This window comes from Eptesicus fuscus, chromosome 11 (assembly GCF_027574615.1).
Source record: "Eptesicus fuscus isolate TK198812 chromosome 11, DD_ASM_mEF_20220401, whole genome shotgun sequence".
NCBI lineage: Eukaryota > Metazoa > Chordata > Mammalia > Chiroptera > Vespertilionidae > Eptesicus > Eptesicus fuscus.
Window position 1 is genome coordinate 83,738,118 of NC_072483.1, and position 24,969 is coordinate 83,763,086.

Consider the following 24,969-nt stretch of genomic DNA (forward strand, 5'->3'; position numbering starts at 1 on the left):
GCTAAAGACATCTTAATATTTCCAATCCAAATTAATTCTATAGTATAAATAGCCTACGCTTTTTTTTCTGTTCTAAAACTTTTATTTCAGGCTTTTAAGGTAAGTACTTCGTAATAACATTCTACAATATCACCCCATCTTACCTCTTTCATGATATTACAGACTTAATTATCACTTCAAACGTGAGCTTTTCCCACTTACTAGCCTATACGTCGTAGTTGTAAATAATTCACATTTTGTAAAGTTTTAGGACAGCTGATAATTTGTCACTTTAAAAAGCACTTTGAATTTATTTTCCATCAGTAACGTAATTCTTTTGCCTTATTTCCATTTTCCTCCTTGAGGTTTTTAGGCTCAAATGTTATTTTTTGCTCTTGAAGACATTTATGACAACAAATTATGTGCATTCGAGATCAGTTATTAACAGCTGTTAACTTAATCCCCTTTAAATCTTTAGAGTTACATACAGCACGTGACATTTCCCACGTGCTGGCGCGGGTACCGAAAGCCCCCAGGACTCAGGAAGGAGCCGGGCTCCGCGCATAGCCTCGCTGGGGGGAGAGGCGGGGGGCCGGAGTGTCCGGCAGGTGCAGGGGGGAGGGGGGCGGAGTGTCCGGCAGGTGCAGGGGGGAGGGGGGACCGGAGTGTCCGGCAGGTGCAGGGGGGAGGTGTGTCCGACAGGTGCGGGGGGGGGCCGGGGCGGAGTGTCCGGCAGGTGCAGGGGGGAGGGGGGCGGTGTGTCCGGCAGGTGCGGGGGGGGGAGGGGGCGGAGCGTCCGGCAGGTGCAGGGGGGAGGGGGGCGGAGTGTCCGGCAGGTGCGGGGGGGGGGGAGGGGGGCGGAGTGTCCGGCAGGTGCGGGGGGGGGGAGGGGGCGGAGCGTCCGGCAGGTGCAGGGGGGAGGGGACCGGAGTGTCCGGCAGGTGCGGGGGGGGGGGAGGGGGGCGGTGTGTCCGGCAGGTGCGGGGGGGGGGGAGGGGGCGGAGTGTCCGACAGGTGCAGGGGGGAGGGGGGCGGAGTGTCCGGCAGGTGCGGGGGGGGGGGGGAGGGGGGCGGAGTGTCCGGCAGGTGCGGGGGGGGGAGGGGGGACCGGAGTGTCCGGCAGGTGCAGGGGAGGGGGCGGAGCGTCCGGCAGGTGCGGGAGGGGGAGGGGAGACCGGAGCGTCCGGCAGGTGCGGGGGGGGGGGGACCGGAGTGTCCGGCAGGTGCGGGGGGGGGGTACAGGGGGAGGGGGCTCGGAGGAGAAGGGGAGGGGGCGGGGGGACCCGGGCCCTGGCTCAGAAGAGGAAGCCGAGAACTCCGTCCACTTACCACTCCCGGTCTCACACTCGCTCCTTACACCGACGCTCTGCCGGGTTCTGACTTGTCATTTCACTCGTTCAGTAACGAGTCCGGAGAGGGGTCCTGAGTTTCTCCAAGAACCGGCTGAGAGCCCGAGGCGGGGCCGTCGGGTTCGGCGGGAGCGAGAGGGGGAGCGAACGCGGGCACCGGCGGGGGCGCCGGGCTGCCGGGTTTAAATCTCCCGCCTCCCGCAACCGGAGCCCGACACCTCCGCGCAGCGGTGCGGGGCGGGGGGTGCTGGGGGGACGAGCCACGGCCTGCGGGAGCGGCAGGGCGGCGTCGCGGGGTTCGCGGGCGGCGGCTGCGGGGACGGGGGCCGTGCGCGACCCGAGCAGACTCCTGCGTGGCGGTGAGTGCGCCTCCCTTGGCTCCATGTCACCCCCGGCGGCACCGGCCGCGCCCTCCGCGGACCACCGGGGCCCAGCCTCTAAACCCTTGGTTTCCATGGCGACGCCCCAAGGTGCAGACGCCGCGAGTGGCGCCCGCCCCGCACGCACGGCATCTCTCAGGGCCTCGCCGGCCTCGGCGGTTCCCTCGGGGTCCGTGGCCCCTGGGCCCTCCCTCCTGGTCCGATCTCCTCGGGGCAGAACCCGCGGGGAGCGGGTTTGACGGCGCTGGGTCCTCTCGGACCAACGGCGCGTCCACCCGCGCGAGCGCGCGCGGGGCCTGCGGCTGGTTTGGGTGATTTCTCTCTAAGGTGGAGAGCCTCCCATTAGAGGCAAATGCTCGCAGCCGGCAGGCGCTTTCCTGCTGACCTCCTTCTGCTGTGCTCCTTGTTAAGTCATTGTTTGGACACGGGCACGTCTTCAGAAACTAAGTGGCAAGCGATGGGCACAAACCAAACAGAAGCGAATGAGCGGTTTACGGCGAACAGCGGATGCACGAGCTGGGGGGGGGGGGGCGGGGGCGGGGGGCGCCGCGCACAGATCTTCTTCCCGAGGCCTTGAACCCAGCCCACCCGCAGGGATCCTGCCGGTGGAAACGCCGATCCTCTGGTCAGGTGCCCAAATGATGTCATTGGTCAGATACCTGATGCTCGGAGAAAGATGGAGAGGGGGAAAAATCCATCCTGGCAACCGACCCTGCGAATGCCGCGGGTTTGCCAGTAGAGGCGGTGGGATTATTTTTCATGTAGGAGATGATCTGGAGGCACAGAGCCAAAAAGCTGTTATGAACTGTAGGTCACTGTGAAATAGCTTCTTGGGAAGATAAGTTTACCCGTGGCCTTCGGTTTTCTCTAAACATTCATGTACTGATTGATTTAGTTCTGACTTAGGCAACGTGCTGTAAGGTGATACTACTTTAATCATCTTCACATGAATATTTATGGTAGCCACCGGTGCCTCATCCTTTAGTAGGACTTAATTATACATTTGTTGGCAAAATAATCATCTCATGGTATGTACATATGGTTAGGTGACAAATTTTTAATCGTTTGATAATTGTGCCTAACACATCTAGTATTCTTTGAAATGTCTGTATCTGTTGAATAGTGCAAAATTACTGTACATTTGCCATTGAAACAGTTATGTGGAAGACTGTTTTAATTACAACTAATTATAATTGTTGGACAAATCATTATAATTTTAGAGATAGATGAGTGCTTACAGACCAGCCAGTCCAAAGTGCAAAAACTGCAAACAGCCTGGTGGGAAAACTAGGGAGCCACATTTTTATTACAAATATTTATTATAAAACAATAAAATTAATATTTTCTAACAACAGATGAGGTGTGACAGACTTTTGTTTTCTTTTTTAAAATCTATTTTTATTGATTTCAGAGAGGAAGGGAGAGGGAGAGAGAGAAACATCAATGAAGAGAGAGAATTATTGATCTCCTGCACGCCCCCCACTGGGGATGGAGCCCCCACCCCAGCGCCTGGGCCAGTCTCTTACTAGACCATGTCTAGAATATGGGAAGATGGTTCTGAACTTTCTGTTTAGTCTTTCTGCTACTCAGAAACCTTCATTGGGCCCAACCCCTATGAATCAGTTGGTTGAACGTCATGCCGAACACCAGGAGGTCAAGGATTGGATTCCCAGTCACATGCCTGGGTTGTGGGCCGGATCCCTAATGGGTGTGCAGGGAGCAGCTGATAGATGTTTCTCAACAATGTTTCTATCTCTCTCTCTCTCTCTCTCTTTCCCTCTCCCTTCTTCTCTTTGAAATAAATAAAAACATATAAAACAAACAAAACAAAACCTTTATTGGCTTCCGAAGCTTTATTATCTGTTAGAGTTTAGAGATCTCTACAATCTATCATCAATCTACCTTTCTCTTCTTTAGCCAATATTTGGAATGACATTTCCTTGCCTCATGTTATTAAAATCTCTGCTTTTCTTCAATATTCCACTCATGGTAGCCAGCATACCTGAATTCTAATCCTATTTCTGTTATTAATTAGGTGTGATATTGTTGGCAGGAGAGGAGAATAGGAGCTTTCTTATAAGTAACATATATGTGATTTAATACATAGTCTGTGTAATAGCTATTTTAATGTCTCAGACTTTTTATGAACTTACTAATTCTAGTCAATTTTCAGATAAGTAAAGTTGCTACATAAAAGTGTAAGTACTTAATATATATTTAACAACAAATGAATGAATGACTCTCATCTTTGAATAAAGGCTTGCTAGTGTTGCATTGTAATAATAAATAAAATATTGAAAGACAAAATAAAAAAGATATAACTGTCTTGACAATCAAGTAAACATTTTTAACAATTATAACTGTTATACAACAATTCCTCTCCACTCCCCACCCCAAAGTTGAGTCATTAACAAACTCGGATTCTGAGGAAATGCTGATTGTGTTTATAAGAAAATTCATGGCTTGGGAGACAGAGTAATCAGGAATACTGCATTAATATTAAACAGCAAACCTGTCTAGTGTATTTTCCTAATTGCATTAAACAGTAATGTTATATTTAGTCAAAAGTCTTCACAGATTATTTTTCTCAAGGGGATTTCGGTGCTTCAGTTTGCACATTACCATCAGTCTGTTTTGCTTGCTTTTCAGTGTTGTCACAGAAATGGGATATTATAAGTAAAGTGAGTACAGAACTGCCGCTAAAGTGAGTATTGATTTGTTTTAAGATTTGTACTCTAGCCCTAGCTGGTTTGGCTCAATGGATAGAGCATCAGCCTGAGGATCAAAGGGTCCCAGGTTTGATTCTAGTCAAGGGCACATACCTCGGTTGCAGGCTCCTCCCGGGCCTGGGTCCTGGTTGGGGCACACGCAGGAGACAACCAATCGATGTGTTTCTCTCACATCGAGGTCTCTCTCTGTCTTTCCCTCTCTCTTCCACTCTCTCTAAAAATCAATGGAAAAATATCCTCGGGCGAGGATTAACAAAAAACAAAACAACAACAACAACAAAAAGATTTGTACTCTAAAGCCAGGAGATAGCTAAAAATTTAACTATTGTAAAAGGACAGAAATGAAAGTCTTCTATGTGATGACTGTGTTCAAGTGAAAAAACAAACAGTACTCTTTTTAGAAATAAAGAAGATTTCTATTTAGATGACATTGTAAGGTTTGCTCCAAACTTATAAAAGTTATTCAAAAAACAAACCCAAAAATATGTGCCTTGGCGAGATAATAAAATAAACAGGCACCAGAAGCAAAACAGAAAGACAAAGTGGTGAGCGGTGCTGCAGCGGGTGGGCTGAGCTCTCCCTGGAAGAGTGGGCCCTGGCACCTGGGCGTTCAGTTCCGGCAGGCTAGTGGAAATGAAATGTTTCCCATGCAATGTTCCTTCAACTCGCTGATTAGAGAAGCAGTGGTTCAGATATCAGTGTACCGGGGCCGCTAACATCTATATATATAAAAGCCTAATCGACTGTTACCACCGGTCACTATGATGCATACTGATCACCAGGGGGCAGGCGCTCAATACAGGAGCTGCCCCCTGGTGGTGAGTGCACTCCCACAGCCAACCTCCTGCAGTCAGCCAACCTCCTGCAGTCCCTCCCGCTGGACTGGGCAAGATGGCTCCAATCACCGGCCAGGCCAAGGGACCCCACCCGTGCACGAATTTGTGCATCAGGCCTCTAGTGTAAGTATAATACACTGTGGAACCCCCCGAAGGTGAAGTAGAGAAGACTCATAACCACTAGATAAGGAGGAATAACCTCAGAGAAGAAAAAGGGAAAAAATTAATCTGTACTCATAATGAGCCTGCAAAATTTAGCCAACAGTATCAAAATTTGAAACAATAATTCACTCCAAATGAAAATAATTTTATGGAAAAGTCTAAGAATTCTATACATTTAGGGTACAAAGAGAAAATGATGGACTAAAAGCCATTAAAAAGGATAAGAAATTAGGAGAATATGAAGAAGAATCATTTAGATATCTTAGAATTTTTTTAAAAGGAAGTCACTGAATTAAAAAAAAAAAAAAGACAACTCAAAAGCTGGGATCAATTCTAGACTGAACAGAGTTGAAAAGAATTCATAAATTGGAAGATTGTACTGAGGAATCTATTCAAAATATACCACAAAGAAACATATAAAAATGAGCCATTAAGACATATAAAGAATAATACCTAATAGATAAAAAGAAGAAATTATGGCTGAAAATATTTGAGGGGACAATAGCTCTCTAAAATATTCAACGGGGAAAATAAAGCTTATTTTAAAGGAGGGACAGTTTGATCCCAGACTTTTTTTTTTTTTTTTTAAGAGAGAGAGAGAGAGAGAGAGAGACATTGCTTTGTTGTGCCATTTATTTTTCCATTCATTGGTTGATTGCTGTATGTGCCCTGACCAAGGTTAAAACCACAACCTCTATCATCTGATATATCAAACCAGCAAGATTTGGTTTTCTGCTCAACCTATGCCCAGTGGCAAGCGTATATAGCATTGCCCTCAGTCAAAAAAACACAAATATGCAAATCTCACTGTTGGCCGATTTACCCACCCAGCTAACGCCCTCCCCTTGCAGGGACTGTGTGCGCGCTGCAGGTAGGGTAGCTTCCAAAGAGGAAAAGGAAGCTGAAGTTTATTGCTCTCAAACCCAGGCAGATAAGTGACTCTTCCCACCAAGGAGATAGAGAGGGAGTGGAAAGAGGCCAGGAGAAAACTGTCTGAGCTCCATCAGCATGGAAGTCGAGGTAGGGAATAGAAGATCCCTAGATTTTGTTCTCTTAATTGATTGGGCTGAAGCCTGCAGTCCACTTAGGAAGAGGTCAGTAGTTTGTCATACAGTTGGACTGACCCTCACGCTAATAACAATCTTGGGGCGGGGGGTGGGGAGTTGGGAACTAATCAAAAGCAAGTCAAGGGCAATCAAAAGCGAGAGAAATTGAAGGGGAAAGATGAACTGCAAGTTTTCCCTCAAGACTATGAGTCAGAACAGTATAATGCTGCTTGCTCTGTCTAATGCTGTGTAATGCATTATAACAACATAATACTGTTTGCTGTTTTAGGTGGATCCCAAATAGCATACAGTTGGATATAGTATTTTGTTTTCTATGATTTAAGGTTCTTCGTCTTTAAGAGGAAGTTTGCATTTATCATACTAAATAGTATAATTGTTCTTATTTTGTCATCTTAGTTTGTACTGTTTTTATGTTGCCTTATTTCTGTTTTTCCCAAGCTGCTTTTGCTAGTTTTTCTTGTTTTGCTCCTAGTAATTTATAAATAAATCCTATTTTTATTTAATTAATAATTACTTTAAAAAAAGAAAGTGGACCTCTATTTCCTTACCAACATTAAGAATACATTAGTATCAATTGATTCCCTTGGAAATGATGAATGAGTCACATACTTTAGTACCTCCCTTTGTCCTACTTCCCACCATTTATCAGAATAATTTGGGCTTTAAAAACTCTTATTATTTCTTTTTTTGCTTCTCCTTAAGGAACACTTTTCACATGTGCCTTTTCTTATATAGTCATGTTAACCATGTTCAGAACAATCACTTCAACATTAATTTTTAAGCTTACAGGTTACAATTTCCATCTCTATCTCTTTTTATAAGAGATGTCCCCTGTACCTAAGATCTTTATTTTTGGATACTAAAGTATTTCTTTGAGTGATTTTTAAAGAAGTGATTTTGAATCTTTGCATATCTGAGAATATTTATTAAATATAAATTCTCTGTCCGGCTGGTGTAGCTCAGGGGTTGAGCATCTACTTATGGAGCAGGAGGTCACAGTTCAAGTCCCAGTCAGGGCTCAATCCCCAATAGGGGGGTGCAGGAGGCAGCCCATGGATGATTCTCTCTCATCATTGACGTTTCTCTCTCTCTATCCCTTCCCCTTCCTATCTGAAATCAATAAAAAAAATTTTTTTAAACAAAATGTGTATTCTTCTGACATAGTTATAACTATAGGATGTTTTCCTAAGGAAATGATAGTGATATGCAAAGATGTGTGTACAAGTTCATTCTGCAGTATTATTACAAAGGAAATATTAGAAACTGATAAATGTCAACAAATAGAAAATTGGTCAGATAAAATAGAATTATTTCCAGCTATTACTGCAAAATCATAACAGTTTTATTACTTTTGTCACCTAACTGGGATTACATATCATTAATCTTTTTGCCTGTTCCTTGTGCAAGTTATAATTATTTAGCTCATACAAAGCCAACATTAGCATGTTTAGCTGTTAACATTAATATTCTATTCAGCATCTTTTTTAAAAATTAGATTAACAGTTGGCTAACAAGTATTTATTATTGAAAATATTTTTAAAAGACCTTTAATTTTAGGGCAGGAGCGGGGTGGAGGGGGTCATGGGGGGGAAATGAGGGACACTTGTAATACTTTCAACAACAAAGATAAATTAAATAGATAAATACCTTTACTTTTAGTTTGTTCCTTGTAGTCACTCCATGGATTCCTTTGGGCAACCTAGAGCAGAAGCTAACCAGTCAGTAGTGAGCAGAATGCAAAGGAAATACTGGAAAACTAAACAGGTCCTCATCAAAGCCACAGGGAAAAAGGAGGATGAGCACGTGGTGGCATCTGACGCAGAATTGGATGCTAAACTCGAGGTAAACTTTTCTGTTAGCTATTAGCAACTGTAGTAATAAAGGGGTGACGTGGAAAATTCTACACAGAAATCATTTACAGATGGTAAATTCACTGACCTCTCTTGCTTAGACCAATACTGGAGAAAAGCCAGAGTTAACGTTTTCTAAGGTTATCTCTGCTCTTCTGGTGTGTGGTTGGCAATGCTGGATGCGGTTTTCATTGGATTTGCCATGTTGCTATTTAGTTTGGAGCTGAGGGGAGGACAAACTCCACAGTTTGAAATTTCCATTAGCTCCCATGTATGTATCGCCATTTCTTCCCCAAACATCATGAGGGAAATCTCATGTAGAAACAAAACCCAAACTGAAGTACATCCCAAGTCCAGGAAAATAGACATAATACTTACAAGAAAATGTTCTGCTTTTGAAGTGCTTATAACAGATACTTTGTGCTTGTTTATGGTTCTCTACACTGTCCTAACAAAATTTATATCTCCAAGGTTTTTCACTCCATTCAAGAGACATGCACTGAACTTATGAAGATAGTTGAGAAATACCAGCTAAGACTCAATGGTATGAAATCATAGACATATATCCTGTAATCCCAATGTAATAGAAATACTTATTTGAATGAAATGTTTAATGTAAAAATAGTTTCTTGAACTGTTTTAGGAATAGTTTCTTATGACAACATATACATATTTACAGGGACCTGTTCTTAAAGTCCCAGAGTTCTCCGACACAGACTCATTTTGGCTGAGCTCCGTTTTCCTGCTCAGAGTCTTAAGCGGATTTGCTTCCATCACTTAAAAACTCTCTCTCTTGACACCCCCCATCAGTCGCCCATGCAGTTACCATGCCCATTCCTCTGCCCCTTATCAGAAAATTTGGACACATTGACTGTATGCACAGTCTTCATTCCCGTCCTTCCGCTTTCTCTGGTACTCACTCCAGTTAAGTCTACATCCCCACCCCTACACCAAGTTGCTCTTGTCGTAAAAATGGTCAAGTCCTAAAATGCATATCTGCACATTTGATAATGCATCATTTGTGATTTTATTTTGTTGTTTCTGTTTTTATGTTTTACTAAAGACCAATCTTTCCCAAAACAAGTTCCATGGATTCACTGCATCAAAATCATCTGGCCCTGGCCGGTGGGCTGAGCTGATTGAGCGTTGTCCTGTGCACCAAAAGGTTGCTGGTTCTATTCCTGGTTGGGCTCATACCCAAGATGCGGGTTTGATCCCCAATTGGGGCACATACAGGAGCCAGCCTATCGATGTTTCTCTCTCCTTCTCCCTTCCTCTCTCTCTTTCTAAAAATCAATAAAAACATTTTTTAAAAAAACACCACCACCAGCTGGAGTGCTTGATTAAAAAAAAAAAAAAAAAAAAAAAAAGCAGATCCCCAGACCTCTAAAATCCGAATCTCTGGACATGGAGGCCAGGAATTGCATTTTAAAAATGTCTTCTTGCCCTGACCAGTTTGGCTCAGTGGATAGAGCGTCGGACTCAAGGGTCCCAGGTTCGATTCCAGTCAAGGGCATGTACCTTGGTTGCGGGCACATCCCCAGTGGGAGGTGTGCAGGAGGCAGCTGATCGATGTTTCTCTCTCATCGATGTTTCTAACTCTCTATCCCTCTCCCTTCCTCTCTGTAAAGAATCAATAAAATATATTTAAAATAATAATAATAATAATAAAATGTCTTCTTCTTCCCCCAAGTAATTCTTATGCATAGATCATTAGTTCTGTGAGAATTTTAGTGATGTGTGTGTTTTCAATAGATGATAAAAATGAAACAATTAACTATACTGTAATTTTCCCCCTAGTTGTATCAGAGGAAGAAAATGAACTAGGGCTCTTTTTGAAGTTTCAAGCAGAACGAGATGCAACGCAAGCTGGCAAACTGATGGATGCCACTGGCAAGGCACTCTGTTCATCAGCCAAGCAAAGGTTCCCTGGTTTTGCATCATCCTTAAATCTGTAGTCACTGTGACAGTTTGATGTATGTGCCTAAATGTGCATGTTGAAAAGGTTACTGATCATTCCAATCGAGGTTTAAAAGAGAAATATATTACAGTATGTAATTGTTTTGAGGCCTAACTCTTATTTATTTTGTATTTTAAATAATTATTTAAAAACTAGAGGCCTGGTGCATGAAATTCGTGCACTCGCAGGGCGGGGGGTGGGGTGTCCTCAGCCCAGCCTGCACCCTCTCGCAGTCCGGGAGCCCTCAGGGGATGTCCTTAGTGCTGCCATGGAGCGGGAGAGGCTCCTGCCACCGCCGCTGCGCTCGCCAGCTGTGAGCCCTGCTTCTGGCTGAGCGGCGCTCCCCCTGTGGAAGTGCACTGACCACCAGGGGGCAGCTCCTGCATTGAGCATCTGCCCCCTGGTGGTCAGTGCACATCACAGTGACCAGTCATTCTGCTGTTTGGTCGATTTGCATATTAGCCTTTTATTATATCGAATTGACATTCTCAGTTGCATAATTCCTAGAAATTGACTTTAGGCCTGTATTTGAATTTCTTAAGGGGTTTAATGTAACAGAGGCATCACATAGCTAAAATTTAAATAGATATAGATATATATTTTTCACTTTTTGGGGTACTATACTATCTATGAATACATTCAAACTTTTCTTTTTAAGCAGAGGAAATTTCTTCTTCTTAATTATATACTTTGCATTTATCATATTGCAGTTTTTAGTCTTAAAAATATGTGCTGCAAAGGATCTCCAACAATTACTAAAGACAGCCAAAATCTTTGCACTTTTCAAAGAAAATAAAAACAGGCCTTATCAGACCTGCAATGACCATATGCAACTTAAGTGGTTTTATTCTGAAACACCACATCAGTGCCCAAGTTCATCCTCAAGGATGTGACAAAGAGACACTCAATACAATGCGACACTTTATCTAAGGTCAAGAGCAGACCAGAGGAGGCGGGTTGAACTTATGCTTCTTAAGTCCTTGTTTCTTTGTCCTCATCCTCAGCTGCTAACAACCCGATCCTCATTAGTTCTTCTAGTATTTACCTGCTTTTCCACACCCAGGTTTTCCCTAAATTTGTCAATTAAAAGGTTTTCTGTTTATAAGATAATCCTTTATAAATACAGGATCTCTTTTACCCACAAACTCTTTTAGAAATGGCAAATGTACTTGAGAGGTTATTTCTATGTGGATTAACACCCAACATGTTGCAAAAATGATATATTTTCTAAAATAAGGAAAGAGAAAGCTATGGACACATCTTTATTAGCAATTCCAAGTTGGCTATGTGATCCTTATTTGCTTTCTAAAGCCCTTTAGGCATCTTAATAATTTTCTATGGACAGACTCATCGTGACAGCAAATATGCTTTATGGTTGTTATAAACCTTTGGTTTTGCTTTGTTTGGCTTATGGAGTGCGCAACCCTCTGATTCTCACCCCTTTGCCATTAGATTGGCCCTGTATACTCCCCTGTCTCGTCTTAAGCAAGAAGTAGCCACATTCAGTCAAAGGGCGATATCCGATACCTTGACGACAATTAACCGCATGGAGCAGGCACGCACGGAGTACAGAGGGGCTCTGCTGTGGATGAAGGACGTGTCCCAGGAGCTGGACCCAGACACCTTAAAGCAAATGGAAAAGTTCAGAAAAGTATGAAAACACATCCTTCTTTTCCTGGGGCACAAACCTGTTCAACTTCTGCTGAACAACTTAGTAAGATCAGGCTATTTTTGACAAAATGGTATATTGTAAATTCTTGGTTGCTTGGAGATCTTCGGTTGAAGTACAAAAGGTTTTGCCCTTTTTGTTTTACCCTTTGAGTGGCATCTCCCACCCGTGGATCTTATCTATTAATTTATTTATTTCCCTCATAATAGATCTAACTACCCTTTAAACATTGCTTACCTGGACTTTGGGGCTTTTTCTGCAGGAGGGAAATAGTTTATTAATGAGGAAAAATATATAAAAATTCAGGTAAAAATGATTATTAATTATAAGAAAAGTGATCACATTTTTCATTCTGCCACAATACATAGTTTGACCACAAACTTTTAAAGCAACTACCTATGTATAGACATATGTTTTTCTGAGTACATTCCTTATTACAAATTGTATTGCCTAAATTTACCATACACGATTAATAAAATTCATTCACTCCTTCATTTCATAGATATTTGGAGTACCTATAGTAAAAATCATATTCACTATTGCTGAAGCCTTGTTTCTAGACCAGCAGGTATAAGTGGTTTGCCTCATTGATTACGCCCAACAGATCTGGGAAGTGGGTGGACACAGGGCCTCAGGCCACGGCAACCTGTAATTCTATTCCCTTTATAATACTTGACAATTAGAATACAGTCCAAGGCAGGGGTTTCACAACATTGTGAATGCATTAATGTCACTTAGTTGTAAATTTTTAAATGGTTAGGTGTTATGTTATGTGACTTTCACCTCAATTTAAACAACCAACCAACCAAACAAACAAACAAACAAAAGAATACAATCCAAACCTCTTATCTGGACCCCAGTAGCCCTGCACAGTCTGATCCTTGGACCCTCTGCAGCCACATCTTGAACTTCTACTTTTTATGCTCCAGCAAGGAATATGTTCTACTCTGTTCCTTCCTGTTCGGCAAACGTAAGCTCCTCACCCACCTCCCACACCCAGGACTCTTGTCCCTGGGCCTGATCTTATCAAAAGTTGTCACCAAGCCCTGGCTGGTGTGCTCAGTGGATAGAGCGTTGGCCTGCGGACTGAAGGGTCCCAGGTTTGATTCCAGTCAAGGGTTCATGCCCAGGTTGCAGGCTTGATCTCCAGTGGGGGCAGGCAGGAGGCAGCCAATCAATGATTCTCTCTTATTGATGCTTCTCTCTCTCTCTCCCCTACTCCCTTCCTCTCTGAAATCAATGAAAATATATATATTTTTAAAAAGCAGTCACCCATTTCTGTGTATTTTTCTGTTATCTTCACAGTTTGAGATTATCGTCACTTTTTATTTCCTTTTTTTCCTGTGCTTCCCACTCAGGGATGGTGGGGATGAACTCTGTTTTGTTCGCCACAATATCCCAGTGCCAGCACAGAGCATGGCACATAACAGCTGTCTTATACACATTTGTTGAATGAATGAGTATATTTAAAAGTTGAGTATTCACACTACTGGTGACATATGACTCAACTTATGTATAGAAATATAATAGGAATGTATTTAAATGTGTAAATATATCTTCATGACTTAGAACTATTATTAATGGTTCTCAATAGTTGATGTCCCCTTTCCATTTATTCTTCTATTCTTACCTAAATATTACCCATCATTAATTTTAGATGTTACTTTTTATTTGGAATCTGTTCTTTCTTCTTAACTATATACTTTCCATCTACCATTGCATACTTTCTCAACATAAAGATGTCTGGAAAGAATCTCACATAACTACGAAAAATAGCCAAAATCTTGACCATTAATCATGAAATAAAAATATAGGCAAATGAATTTGTTTTCTTTATTATAATTTCATGCATCTGAAAATATGTACCATGATACTTTATGGAATATTTATAATCTGTATTATCAGTAATCATAATGAACATTTTTGTGGTTTCAGGTCCAGATCCAAGTGAGAAATAGCAAAGCTTCTTTTGACAAGTTAAAGATGGATGTTTGTCAGAAAGTGGACCTACTTGGAGCTAGCCGCTGCAATATGCTCTCCCATTCACTCACTACCTACCAGGTACCCACCGCCACGGTCAGCATGCCCTTGCAGTAAGGATGAGTGGTGCGATTCCTTTTTACGTCATTCCAAAGGATGTAACGAAATATATAATTATCGGATTCCTTTGCTAAAATTGACGCATGGAGGCTATGGCAGTCAGAAAATCATAGGATTCCAGACGGGAAAGGACCTTCGTTAGGGATCGCCTACTCAGTAGCTGCACATGATTCTCTTCAGTGTCCTAGGAGAGACAGAGAGACCTAGAGCCGGGCCTGGGCAGGGGAGGGCACGCTGAGGAGGCAGGGTTTCAGCTACTCACTCCACTTTGAACTTCTACATACCATTTCATTGGAAGCAAAGATGCTGTGCCCCCCTCCCCAATTTTTTAAATGTTCTGTCATTGTATGGATGAGGAAAGTGAGACCTATGAGAATTAAAGGGAATGGAAAATTTGGGCTTAAAAACCTACGTTCTCTAATTCTAGGTTGTGTGTTCTTTTTATTCTGCCAGGGTTGCCATTCACATCACTGTAACCTCAAAAGTCTCGCTTGTGCTTATATGACTAACCCAAATCACACATAAACAGCATACAATGAATAAGATAGATATTAATAAGTAGCAGTTACTGCTTTTAACAGGAATTTGTAAATGGCAAAATAAGAGCATAAGCTGCATTTACATAAAAAAGAAGAACAAACGAAAGGAGATGGGCATTCGCTGCTGCTTCTAGGGACTCTGCCTAAGTCACTTCAGCACTGTGGAATTCAAGAATCAGAAAGGATGCACTGGAAAATAAACGTGTGTGGCAGGCAGTGTGTGGCCTCACGCCTGAATCACAGCAGCTGCCAGTTCAGTTCTCCTTTATTCTCTCCATTCACCCCCTCACTCTGAACGGGAACCTTAAAGCAGCAAGGAAATGGGTCTATTGCTTGTGTTGTCTGGAGGACACATTTTTGGGGCACGTTTTTCTTGAACCCTAAATGAAAGACCAAATCTAGTGGTACAGATGATCTTTCTCCAAGATTTCTCATAAAAATCTACATGTACCCCTAATACAAATACGGTGTCTTTGTGCTTTTATAATTTCCTTTGGCTTCCTCTGAAGGTGTTCTAACCCTCCGGTTTCATTCTCTTGGCTGCACTTACTCTCTGCTGGCCCTCATGTACACTCCAGCGCTGTACACAGCCAGCACACACACATGCAGAAACAGCCAATTCTTACCCAGAATTACTATGTACTGCGCTTCCTGGTTCCCCAAACCTGGAAATGGGTTTCAGTTTCTGCCTATCATCTGGCAACTGTTCATCTGCTGCACTAATGAGGAAAAACGGCACGGAAACAGGCATGGAGAGGAAGCAGCACTGAGATGTCGCCTTTTCTCTCTCTGCAGAGAACGCTGCTGGGATTCTGGGAGAAAACAGCCCGAGTGATGTCCCAAATCCACGGGGCCTACGTTGGCTTACATCCATATGACTTCGTGGCCCTCAAGGTACATTTCTTTCCAGGTTCTTTTGTTAGGTATGTTACACTTTATTTGGGTAATAACATGGAAATTATTTTTTTTTGCTAAGCCTAATTTCAAATTTACAAAACATTGGGAAACAATTTTTTACACTCCTTCAGCCAAGTCATTTTTCTGCACTTCCCTGATTCCAAATGTATCAGCAACATAAAAAAAAAAAATGCTTGGGATATTGCTGGTTGGCTCAACATAATAGCAGGAGGTAATAAAAAGAGGGAGAATGTGAAAAGAAAAATAAAATGCAAAAGAGATAAAAGGTTATGGAAAGTAAAAACTTAAGAGGATGGTTCAAAAAAATGACCGGATGGACTGATCTGACAGTTTTATAGGTTAAAGAAAACATTTCTTGCTTTATTTTCACACTCATATCTTAGATGTGATTCATGGTAGAAAACGTATGCCCGTTGGGTCATTATAGATGTGTGATGGCGGCTGAGGAGACTACTGCATTAGATCAGCTCTTTCTGTGTCCCCTACAGACAAAGGGTACCCTCAGCCTGTGATTAGAATACTTTTGAGATTTGCATATCTTCCTGTCCACCCTCTTTGCAGCTGGCTTACCACCCTGTGGTAATCGTCCTGGTAGGCTAGGGTTCAGCGCCTTCGAATTTACCCTCCTGCCTTATTTTCAGTGGAGCTTGAAAATGTTGTTGGTAGTTCTGCTCAAGCTAGACATCATGGTATCTGTGATGGATTCACATGTTGCAAGTGTATATTCCTGGGGCTGGGTATGGATTTTTTAAGTCACGTTCTGACATAACATCTTGCAGTCCGATACCTCTGAATTCATGTTTTTGTTTTTCGTTCTATTTTAATCGTTCTTTAGAATGTTTATTCTCATTTTCTTTGCACAACAAGAGGAACAGACTCTCTTCACCTACTTAACATGGGATCTCTTATCCTTAGCAGCTACAAGACACTTCGAGCAAGCTTGAGGGAGACCACAAAGAAGAACACGTAGAAAGCAGTCCACTCACTGAAACCCTCAGCAGGTAAGCAGGCAAAGTCACATATCGATCATGGAAGCCCTGGACACCTGGTGTGCTGGGAGTTGTTTCTTCTCTGGCTCACCAAATACTCATTTCTACGTCATTTCTCCAATGAACATTAAAAATTGGTTTTGAAGCCTTATTTTTTCCTCTCATTTTTAACATGGAGGGCAAAGTCAAAGACAGCAGTACAGAACAGATTGGGCGGATAATGCCAAGCTCTATAGTTTGGGAGGAGACTGAGCCTTGAATAAGAGTCTCCACCCAGTGACTCCCAGAAGGGGCAGCTTGCAAAAGGCAGGGACAGGTGCCAGCAGCTCTGAGGACAGAAGCTATTGAAAATCAACCCTCACACACAGCTGGGCCTGGGCCTGGATCCTGGCCATGGAGGCCGGGCTGTGCACCCCCTCGTGTTGCCCATCTCCCTGCCATTACACCTTCTCTGTTTTCCTTTCAGAGCTGCTCCTCACTTCCCATTTTAACCAGATTGCACTGAGTATAATGAGGAACCCAGAAATAAGGCCCAAACAATTATAAACCATTTTCTTTGAGTGGAAGGGGATCTGTAATATAAGCATTTCCCTCTTTTCTCTGTGGGGAAACAAATTTTTTGGCTAACTTGAATTTATAAACATATTAGGATGTAGATGAAATAACCAAATGTATAGTTATAAATTAAACTTTACTTCTGCATTGAGATTTCAAATCATATGTTAAATCATACATATTTAGATATATTAACTTAGTAAATTTTTTCTATTATCACATTTCATGAAATTTTCATCCAAATCTCCTCATGTAGTATCTTCAGCTTATGAGAGCCTCCTTTTTGAGTTAACAGATTCCAAAGCACTTCACTTTCTCTCCCAACCAACTTGCTTAAAAAGCCATGTATGTAGACTGGAAATTTCCTTCTAAGTCACGAGTATGTATTTGCTCTGTAGGCTTATTTTGATATTTGCAATTAAATACTGTATTGCTTTTTAAATAACCTTAAAAACTTACTAAAAACAGGCTATATTCCAGAAATAATGACTAAATCTGTGAGCAATTTCTTAGTTTCATACTTTCCTACTTTTTAAAATTGACTTGAGAGAGCGAGAGAAAGAGATACAGAGAGAGAGAAACATCACTTTGTTGTTCCACTTATTCATGCATTCGTTGGTTGATTCTTGTATGTGCCCTGACTGGGAATCCAACCGGTTACCTCCTGGTTCATGGGACGATGCTCAACCAAGTCACACAGGCTGGGCATCTTTGTCTCAGTTTTTTAGTTTTACACCAGATAGATGATATAAATATTCAAAGTTGGCATGGATTGACAATATTTTAGGCAAATGTGTTATTTTGCAACCATTGCTTTGTTGTTCAAATTGGAGTACTCCATTTTTTTCTACAGTTTTTTGTTCCCTCTCTTTAGTTCCCAAGTGTTGTTGAGTAAAAACCCTTCAGTGCTTGAAAGCTAAACTTTATACTCCATGGCTTTGGTGACAAATGTTTTCTCTAATATAGCACTAGCATAGTGCCTGCAGTGCTGAACATGTGCCCGGCGCTTTGTTAATACTCAGTAAATGTTTACGGAATGAATAAGGGGTGAAAGGTTATATTCACAGTCTGTGTGGATATAGAGAAACAGGATTTGTCTGAGACCGATTTTAAGAGATTTACGGGACAACCAGTTTAAAATTGAAAACAAAACAACACACACACACACACATACACACACACACACACACACACACACACCCATGTAAAACTGTGGAATATGAGTCCCAAATGTATTTTAACCAAAATCTTTACATTTTTTGGTTTTTACTTTAGGTTAGTTTTGTCAGATGAGGAAGTGAGCTTGAGAAGTGAATCAGGTAAGATGGTAAATTCATTAAAATGTGAAACGATCACATTTTAAATGTCAAAACAGTTTGTCACAGATTTTTTTTTAAAAACTGACAAGTAAAGCACGATGTTATCGACTACACGTATGTAGTTAACGCGGTATTATTCACTGTGTATTATTGACTATTCTCCCTATGCTGGACTTGACATCTCGGGCCTGTTCTGTAACCAATTTGTGCTTCTCAATCCCTTCACCTCATTCACCCAGTGTGTGGAAGCCTCTCCCCTTAAGTCACGTTACAAATCTCTTGCGTACAAATGCTTTTGAGTTAGCTTTATTTTTTTCTAGCTTTTTGAGTTGTAATACTGTGTAAGTTTAAGGTGTATACTGTAATGATTATATAGATATCGCAAAATTATTATCATAAGATTGGGCAACACATCTATCAGCTCTCATAGTTACCATATTTATTTTGGGGGTAAGAACATTTAAGATTTACCCTCTTAGCCACAGGTAACAATAATACAGTATTGTTAATTAATAGTTAATATGCTGCCCAGCCAGCGTGGCTCGGTGATGGAGTGTAGACCCATGAGCCAGTCTCTCACTCGTTCTGAATTTTAATTGATTTTTTTGAATAAATTTTTCTTCATTTGATGTGTGTTTTTGGAACAAGTTCTAGAGAATTTTAAATAGTTATCTTAAAGATAATTCCCACCAGTTATTTAAAAACTGGTGTGCAGGTCTATAGGCCTCCTCACTGTCATGCTGGAAAACCCTCTTTTTCTTTTTTATTTAATAAAGGTGTTTAGGGTCAGGATTTTTCTTCCGTTAATTGCTATTTAAGTATCCCATGGATTATACAGGGTATGGCAAAAGTAGGTTTACAGTTGTGAGTATGTAAAACAAAGTTTTATTCTTGTCATTATTTATTAATTATTGTATTATTTTCCACATGAACAACTGTAAACCTACTTTTGCCCCACCCTGTTATATAAGATGTCTTCTTTATCATTATTTTTCAGAAATTCCATTCCACTTGGAACCAAGAGTTAATAGAACGTATTAAAATTTATAGGTGGAAGAGCCTTTTAGTTTTTTGGTTTCACTTTTAAAATGATTTTATTTTATTGCATTGTAATCAGAGCATGTTGTTTGTAATATTTCTACTTTAAGAAAGTCACTGATTTTTGCACCTTAGTATAATTAATTTTTGTGACTTTCAATGTGTGCTTGAGAAGAAGGTATAGTTTCTATTAGGGTTTATATATATTCAAAACAACTACCTTTATTGCTAATGCTATTTAGATCTTTTCTCCTCTTGGACTATTTTTTACTGAGTGATATATTTAAAGTCTCCTAATATTAATCTGTATTTCTCCTTGCATCTCCTGTAGTCTGTCTTACATAGGTGGTTGGTTAATTATTTTACATGTAGATATGCATAACTGTTATATATGCATTGTGAAATGTGGTCATTTTGATGTAATTAGAAATAATTTTTATATAAGCTTCCTATCAGTTTATTAAAATTATGTTAATAAAATATGAGAGCAATGAAACAAATTTGGCTTTCCCTACATCCTACTCTCTTTCCTTCAAAAAGAAAAAAGCCATTCTGTTTTTATTGTCATTCAACAGTTGCAAAAGATTTACCTGGAGATCCACTGGAAGATGATTTTGAGAAGGAGTTCTCATTTCTGAACAACCTCCTAAGTCCTGCTTCTTCAAGTTCTAGTGAATTCACTCAAGAATGCCAGACTGCCTTTGGGAGCCTCACATTCCAGGAGCCTTCCGTGGGGTCCGAGCCTCTTGCTCACCCCCAACGATTCCTTCCTTCCCACCTCTTCGACCTTGGCCTTCATGCTGCTGGAGCCTCCAACAGTAAGTGTCTCTGACACATCTGGACACCCATGACTTATTTTATCTTTGTGAAACAAACCATTCTGCACGTGGATGCTAAAGTCCATAAGATTGATTTTAGTTAGCTTCAGTACTACTAGGTAGAATCTGCAGTCACACAGTCAGCTGGAACAGTAACAAATACCCCACCACTGGAGTCTATCCACAAGAGTGAAACAGGGGCTGCTTTCTTTCCTGCCCCTGCCACCAGCCCCACATTTCCGTCACTGACTTTCCCAGGTATCTTCTCTACATGGAAAACCAGGGTCTTGTCTGAAACTCTTGGCCTGCTAAGTCACCCTTGCCAAGGGCAGGCAGGTGGTTTCTTCAAAGCTTGGTGTGCGTGCTTTCTGTGGGTTCACAGCTCTGGAGGCTGGCTCTGTGGCAGCCTTGCGGGCAAGCCTGCGGCGTGGGGACTGCAGCAGAGAGCTGGGGGCAGGGTTTTCCTGAGGAAAGAGTCACCTGCTTTGTTTATATGTTGAGAATTCCTCTACTCACGCGGTTCCACCAGCCTGTGTCCAACCCAGCACCTTGGGGGTCACTTTGCTCCCCACTTCCATATATATTGGTTGCTAAGTCCTGTCTGTTCTCTTTCTGAAACATGTCTTAAATTTCCCACTGTCCTCTCTGCCTCCGCTACCAGCGCCCCTTAGAGGCTCATTTGGCTTCCTGGGATTCTGCTAACAGTCCTCCTCACAGATCTCCCAAACCCTCGTCCATCCTCCATACATCCTCCAGTTCTCTCTCCAAGAAGCAGACAATATGAATCTTTCAGCTCCATTATAATGTTACTAGAGGCTCGATACATGAAGATTTGTGCAAGAATGGGCCTTTCCTTCCCCTGGATGCCGGCACCGCCTTTGCTCTGGCCCGGAGCCGCCTTTCCACCTTCCCATGCTGCCCAGAGGCCTGGAGCAACTGGGGCAGTGCGGAACGCCTGCGTATGCAAAGTAACCCACCATCTTTGTTGGATTAATTTGCATACTCACTCCTGATTGGCTGGTGGGCATCACAAAGTTATGGTCAATTTGCATCTTACTCTTTTATTAGTGTAGATGGGACCACTGTGGTACATGGGGTCTGTCAGTGACCAAATTGTCATTATGTAGCACGTGACTCTATTTCAAAAGCACTTTGAAAAATGTAAGGAAGTCTAATCTAAATCTAGCTGGGACTAAACATATTATTTGAATAAAATATATAACTGCAGATAAATTCTAAGTGTTTTATGCCTCTTATACTGTAGAATCTTACCCTGGTATGAAGACTGGAGGACTTATTAGATATTTTTACCTTTTCTTGTTTTTCGGATGCTACTTCCTATTTGACTAGCAATGGATAACTCTTTCCTTCGCTCCCCCCAGGCTGGGCCTCCAGAGGGGAATTCGAACCTCCTCTCTCACACACTGATAGTCAGCCAGTGCCTTCACAGAGTCCAAAGAAATCAACAAAAGGTAAGTTATTTACTTATAGTCTCTGCTATCATATTAACAATTAGTTGAATTCAGATAAATTTAGAAAATGTATCCAGAAAAATATTTTATAAATATAAATTAGTAAAATAATACTTTATAACTTATAATGAAAGCTGTACCTGAATACCACTCATCGTAGAAATAACTGAATAGAAATTTGTGATCTTGCCATGGTAAACTAAGTTCTGTAATCTTTTCTTTGTTGTGTGAAGGTTCGTTGATAATGGATAATACCCCTGGGGACAGAAGATGCTCTTTGATTACAGGATGCCTGTTGACAAGGCGCTCACTAGCATAGGGCCTGGTACATAGTAATTGCTAACGTATTGCGTACTTACATATTGGTGTCTGCAGAGCTTACCCGTGTTATAATTACCATATGGGTATACATAGAAAACAGACACATTCTGTCTTGCAGAATTTTAGATACATATTAATCTTAGTCACTGATGTTGATTTCTTAAAGCTTTTTTAATTGGAAAGAATTTCAAGCGTTGAGAACTCCTCTACTCACGCGGTTCCACCAGCCTGTGTGGAACCTGAATGCTTGACTGGAGTTCCGATGCCACTTCGGAGGCCTTGAGACATCAGTTTCTCCACATGTTGCCTTTGTGGAGAGGAGTTCATATTGAATCCATTCACAAAAGCATTGCTTGTGAATATAACCCTTGTCAGCCAGCTTTAGACAGATGGTAAGGGCCACATTTGAATACACTTGTCTCTTTAATATCTTGGATTTGCAGCTGTTGATAATATGTGGAAAATATTAGAAACTACTTAGTTTGAAATAGATTTAGAAGTTGCATAAATGAAAATACCACAAAGTACACATGTATACCCATTACTCAGATTCGCCCATTGTTAGTGCTTTACCCCATTCGCTTTATGGAGGCCTCTCTGGGTTATTTATTCCTGAACCAATTGAGGATAAGTTACATACATCATGACCATTTACCTGTAAATACTTGTATTTGTGTTTCCTAAGGACAGGTATATTGTTTTGCACAAACCAAGTATGATATAAACTTTGGGAACTTTATATTAAGATAATACTCTTCTATAATCTGCCATGTTGTGTTCCAGTTTGGTGAGATGGCCCAGTAATGGCCTTTGTAGCACCTCCCTCTCTGGTAGAGCAAGTCCAGGGTTATGTGTTGTATTCGTTGGCCACGTCACTTGTCTCTAACCTGTTTAATCTGAAACAGTTACACAGCTTTTCAAAAATGTTTGGATGTGGGCTTTTTAATAGAATACAGTCCCTCTGTTCTACTCTTTTTTGTTTTTACTGGAATGCTTCTTATTTCCATTTCAGTGAGGGTTCCACGTGATTAAATTCAGGTATTCATTCTTTTTGTGTGTGCAAATTTTCAATTAAAATTTTAATTTTGGGTAATATTAGTTTCAGGTGTACAATATAGTTATTTGACATTTTTATACCTTACAATGTGATCACCCCACTAATTGTAGCAATCATCTGTCACCGTGCAAACTTACCACAGAAAACTTGACTAAAGCTGCCTTTGCACTTCTAACCAGGCCTTTTCTCAGAGCAGCAGGCAGTCACTTAGACATCAGAGCCTCAGCAAAGAATAGCTCTCTGCATTAGTTTGTCAAAATTATCCTTAGAAAATGTAATTGATAGTTTATTCTTATCAGTTGCCTTAAATTTTTTTTTATTCAAAAGGAGCATCTACTTTAAAATAATGAAAGTGGTACAATAATGTGATTTCAAAAACCTGAGACTCGCTAACATGTGTGTGTTTTTAATAGCTCCCAACAATGGAAACCAAGGCATGTCAGCCTGGTTCAACCTATTTGCAGACATGGATCCGCTTTCAAACCCAGATGCCATTGGACACTCGGATGATGAACTTCTTAATGCTTGACTGGAGTTCCGATGCCACTTTGGAGTCCTTGAGACATCAGTTTCTCCACATGTTGCCTTTGTGGAGAGGAGTTCATATTGAATCCATTCACAAAAGCATTGCTTGTGAATATAACCCTTGTCAGCCAGCTTTAGACAGATGGTAAGGGCCACATTTGAATACACTTGTCTCTTTAATATCTTGGATTTGCAGCTGTTGATAATATGTGGAAAATATTAGAAACTACTTAGTTTGAAATAGATTTAGAAGTTTATTTTGAAAGAACAGCTGGGAAGAATTCTTCCGTAAGGGGTTGGGCTTCTTTCTCTGGAGAGCCTTTTATTCAAGCTGCTTTGCTGCTGTGAGAATTCTTTATGTGGATAACAGACAGCAAGTAAATTGGGTTGTGGTGTAGGGCTGGATTTTAAATAAAACAGTGGCGAGGATAATAACTTCTCTGTTATGGAAAACAGCACTAGAACCAGGCCAGTTTTGTCTTTAGTTAGAAAGGTAGGGTAAGACTTGAGAACTCAACTCGCTTTAGATTCACAGAGAAACTTGGTGCTTGTTTTCTCCACTTAGAGACTAAAATGTAATATTACGTAAACTTCTTCCTTCGTAGAAAATCATGGACACCCCTCAATGCATTATCGAGTTTTCATGGGGGAGTAGCAGGATGACTTACTTGCTAAGTCCATCCACTGTAGAAACAGGAAAATCTCTCTCCATGCCATCAACCACAAGAGTGTCCAGACACATTGCTGATGTAATGGGCAGTGTTCACATTCCTCCTGAGAAGGAGGGGCGGACACTCCCCAGGCAACCAACAACGGTGTTCCTGAAACTTCTGTCTGAAGGAGGGAGACATCCTAAACACCCTATCCTCATACCTATTTGCATGTTTACATATTTCTTGACATGTTTTTACCACAGAGTAGTTCCTGCCGGAATAACAGAAAGCTGATCCATAAGGGAGTGTCTTATCCTTCCGCTTTTCCATTTGAGCGGCATCGTCTGAGGCTCTCTCTGATGGCTAAGGAAACCTGTTATCCTCAGGGGGATTTGAACCTGAGTACTAGAGGGAAGGGTATTTCACTGAAGTGAGTGGCAGCTAATGAACACATAGCCGCTGTACACACACACCAATCACTCAGTTTCCTGCTCTTTTTCCTTCCGACCCGTTGGTTTGGGGGCCGTTCCCCAAGTGTGTTATTTTTGTCATCCAGACCGTTGCATCTCCATAAGAAAACATTTAACTTAGTTGTTCAAAGAAGTTTCAATATGCTTTTAGTTCTAAAGAGGCTTATTTATTATTTACAAGAGAACTGCTTGCCAAGCTGGAGTCCCTGTATGG

General features: G+C 41.6%; 1 protein-coding gene across 6 annotated transcripts; it reads left to right on the plus strand.

Moving 5' to 3' along the window:
* Positions 1 to 2,264: 2,264 nt before the first annotated feature.
* Positions 2,265 to 24,100, plus strand: ICA1L (islet cell autoantigen 1 like). Of its 6 annotated transcripts, none has more exons than XM_008146452.3 (13): positions 2,321 to 2,338; positions 4,358 to 4,412; positions 8,162 to 8,344; positions 8,824 to 8,896; positions 10,153 to 10,276; positions 11,765 to 11,963; positions 13,917 to 14,042; positions 15,416 to 15,514; positions 16,454 to 16,539; positions 18,358 to 18,401; positions 20,015 to 20,257; positions 21,640 to 21,729; positions 23,521 to 24,097. In XM_008146452.3, the coding sequence occupies exons 3-13, from the start codon at positions 8,183 to 8,185 to the stop codon at positions 23,634 to 23,636; spliced, it is 1,362 nt and encodes a 453-aa protein (XP_008144674.2). In that variant the 5' UTR covers positions 2,321 to 2,338; positions 4,358 to 4,412; positions 8,162 to 8,182; the 3' UTR covers positions 23,637 to 24,097. The 6 variants fall into 6 exon arrangements, with proteins under 6 accessions (XP_054579110.1, XP_008144674.2, XP_054579109.1 ...); XM_054723134.1 differs by lacking the exon at positions 2,321 to 2,338 and adding an exon at positions 2,585 to 2,736; XM_054723135.1 differs by lacking the exon at positions 4,358 to 4,412 and having other exon boundaries at positions 2,265 to 2,333.
* Positions 24,101 to 24,969: the final 869 nt, after the last annotated feature.

Bases quoted from the DNA above. Each gene is read 5' to 3' on its own strand.
- ICA1L (XM_054723132.1), top strand. The intron at 14,043-15,415 runs GTACCCACCGCC...CTCTCTCTGCAG, and splicing joins ATTCACTCACTACCTACCAG to AGAACGCTGCTGGGATTCTG. The intron at 20,258-21,639 runs GTAAGTGTCTCT...CGCTCCCCCCAG, and splicing joins TGCTGCTGGAGCCTCCAACA to GCTGGGCCTCCAGAGGGGAA.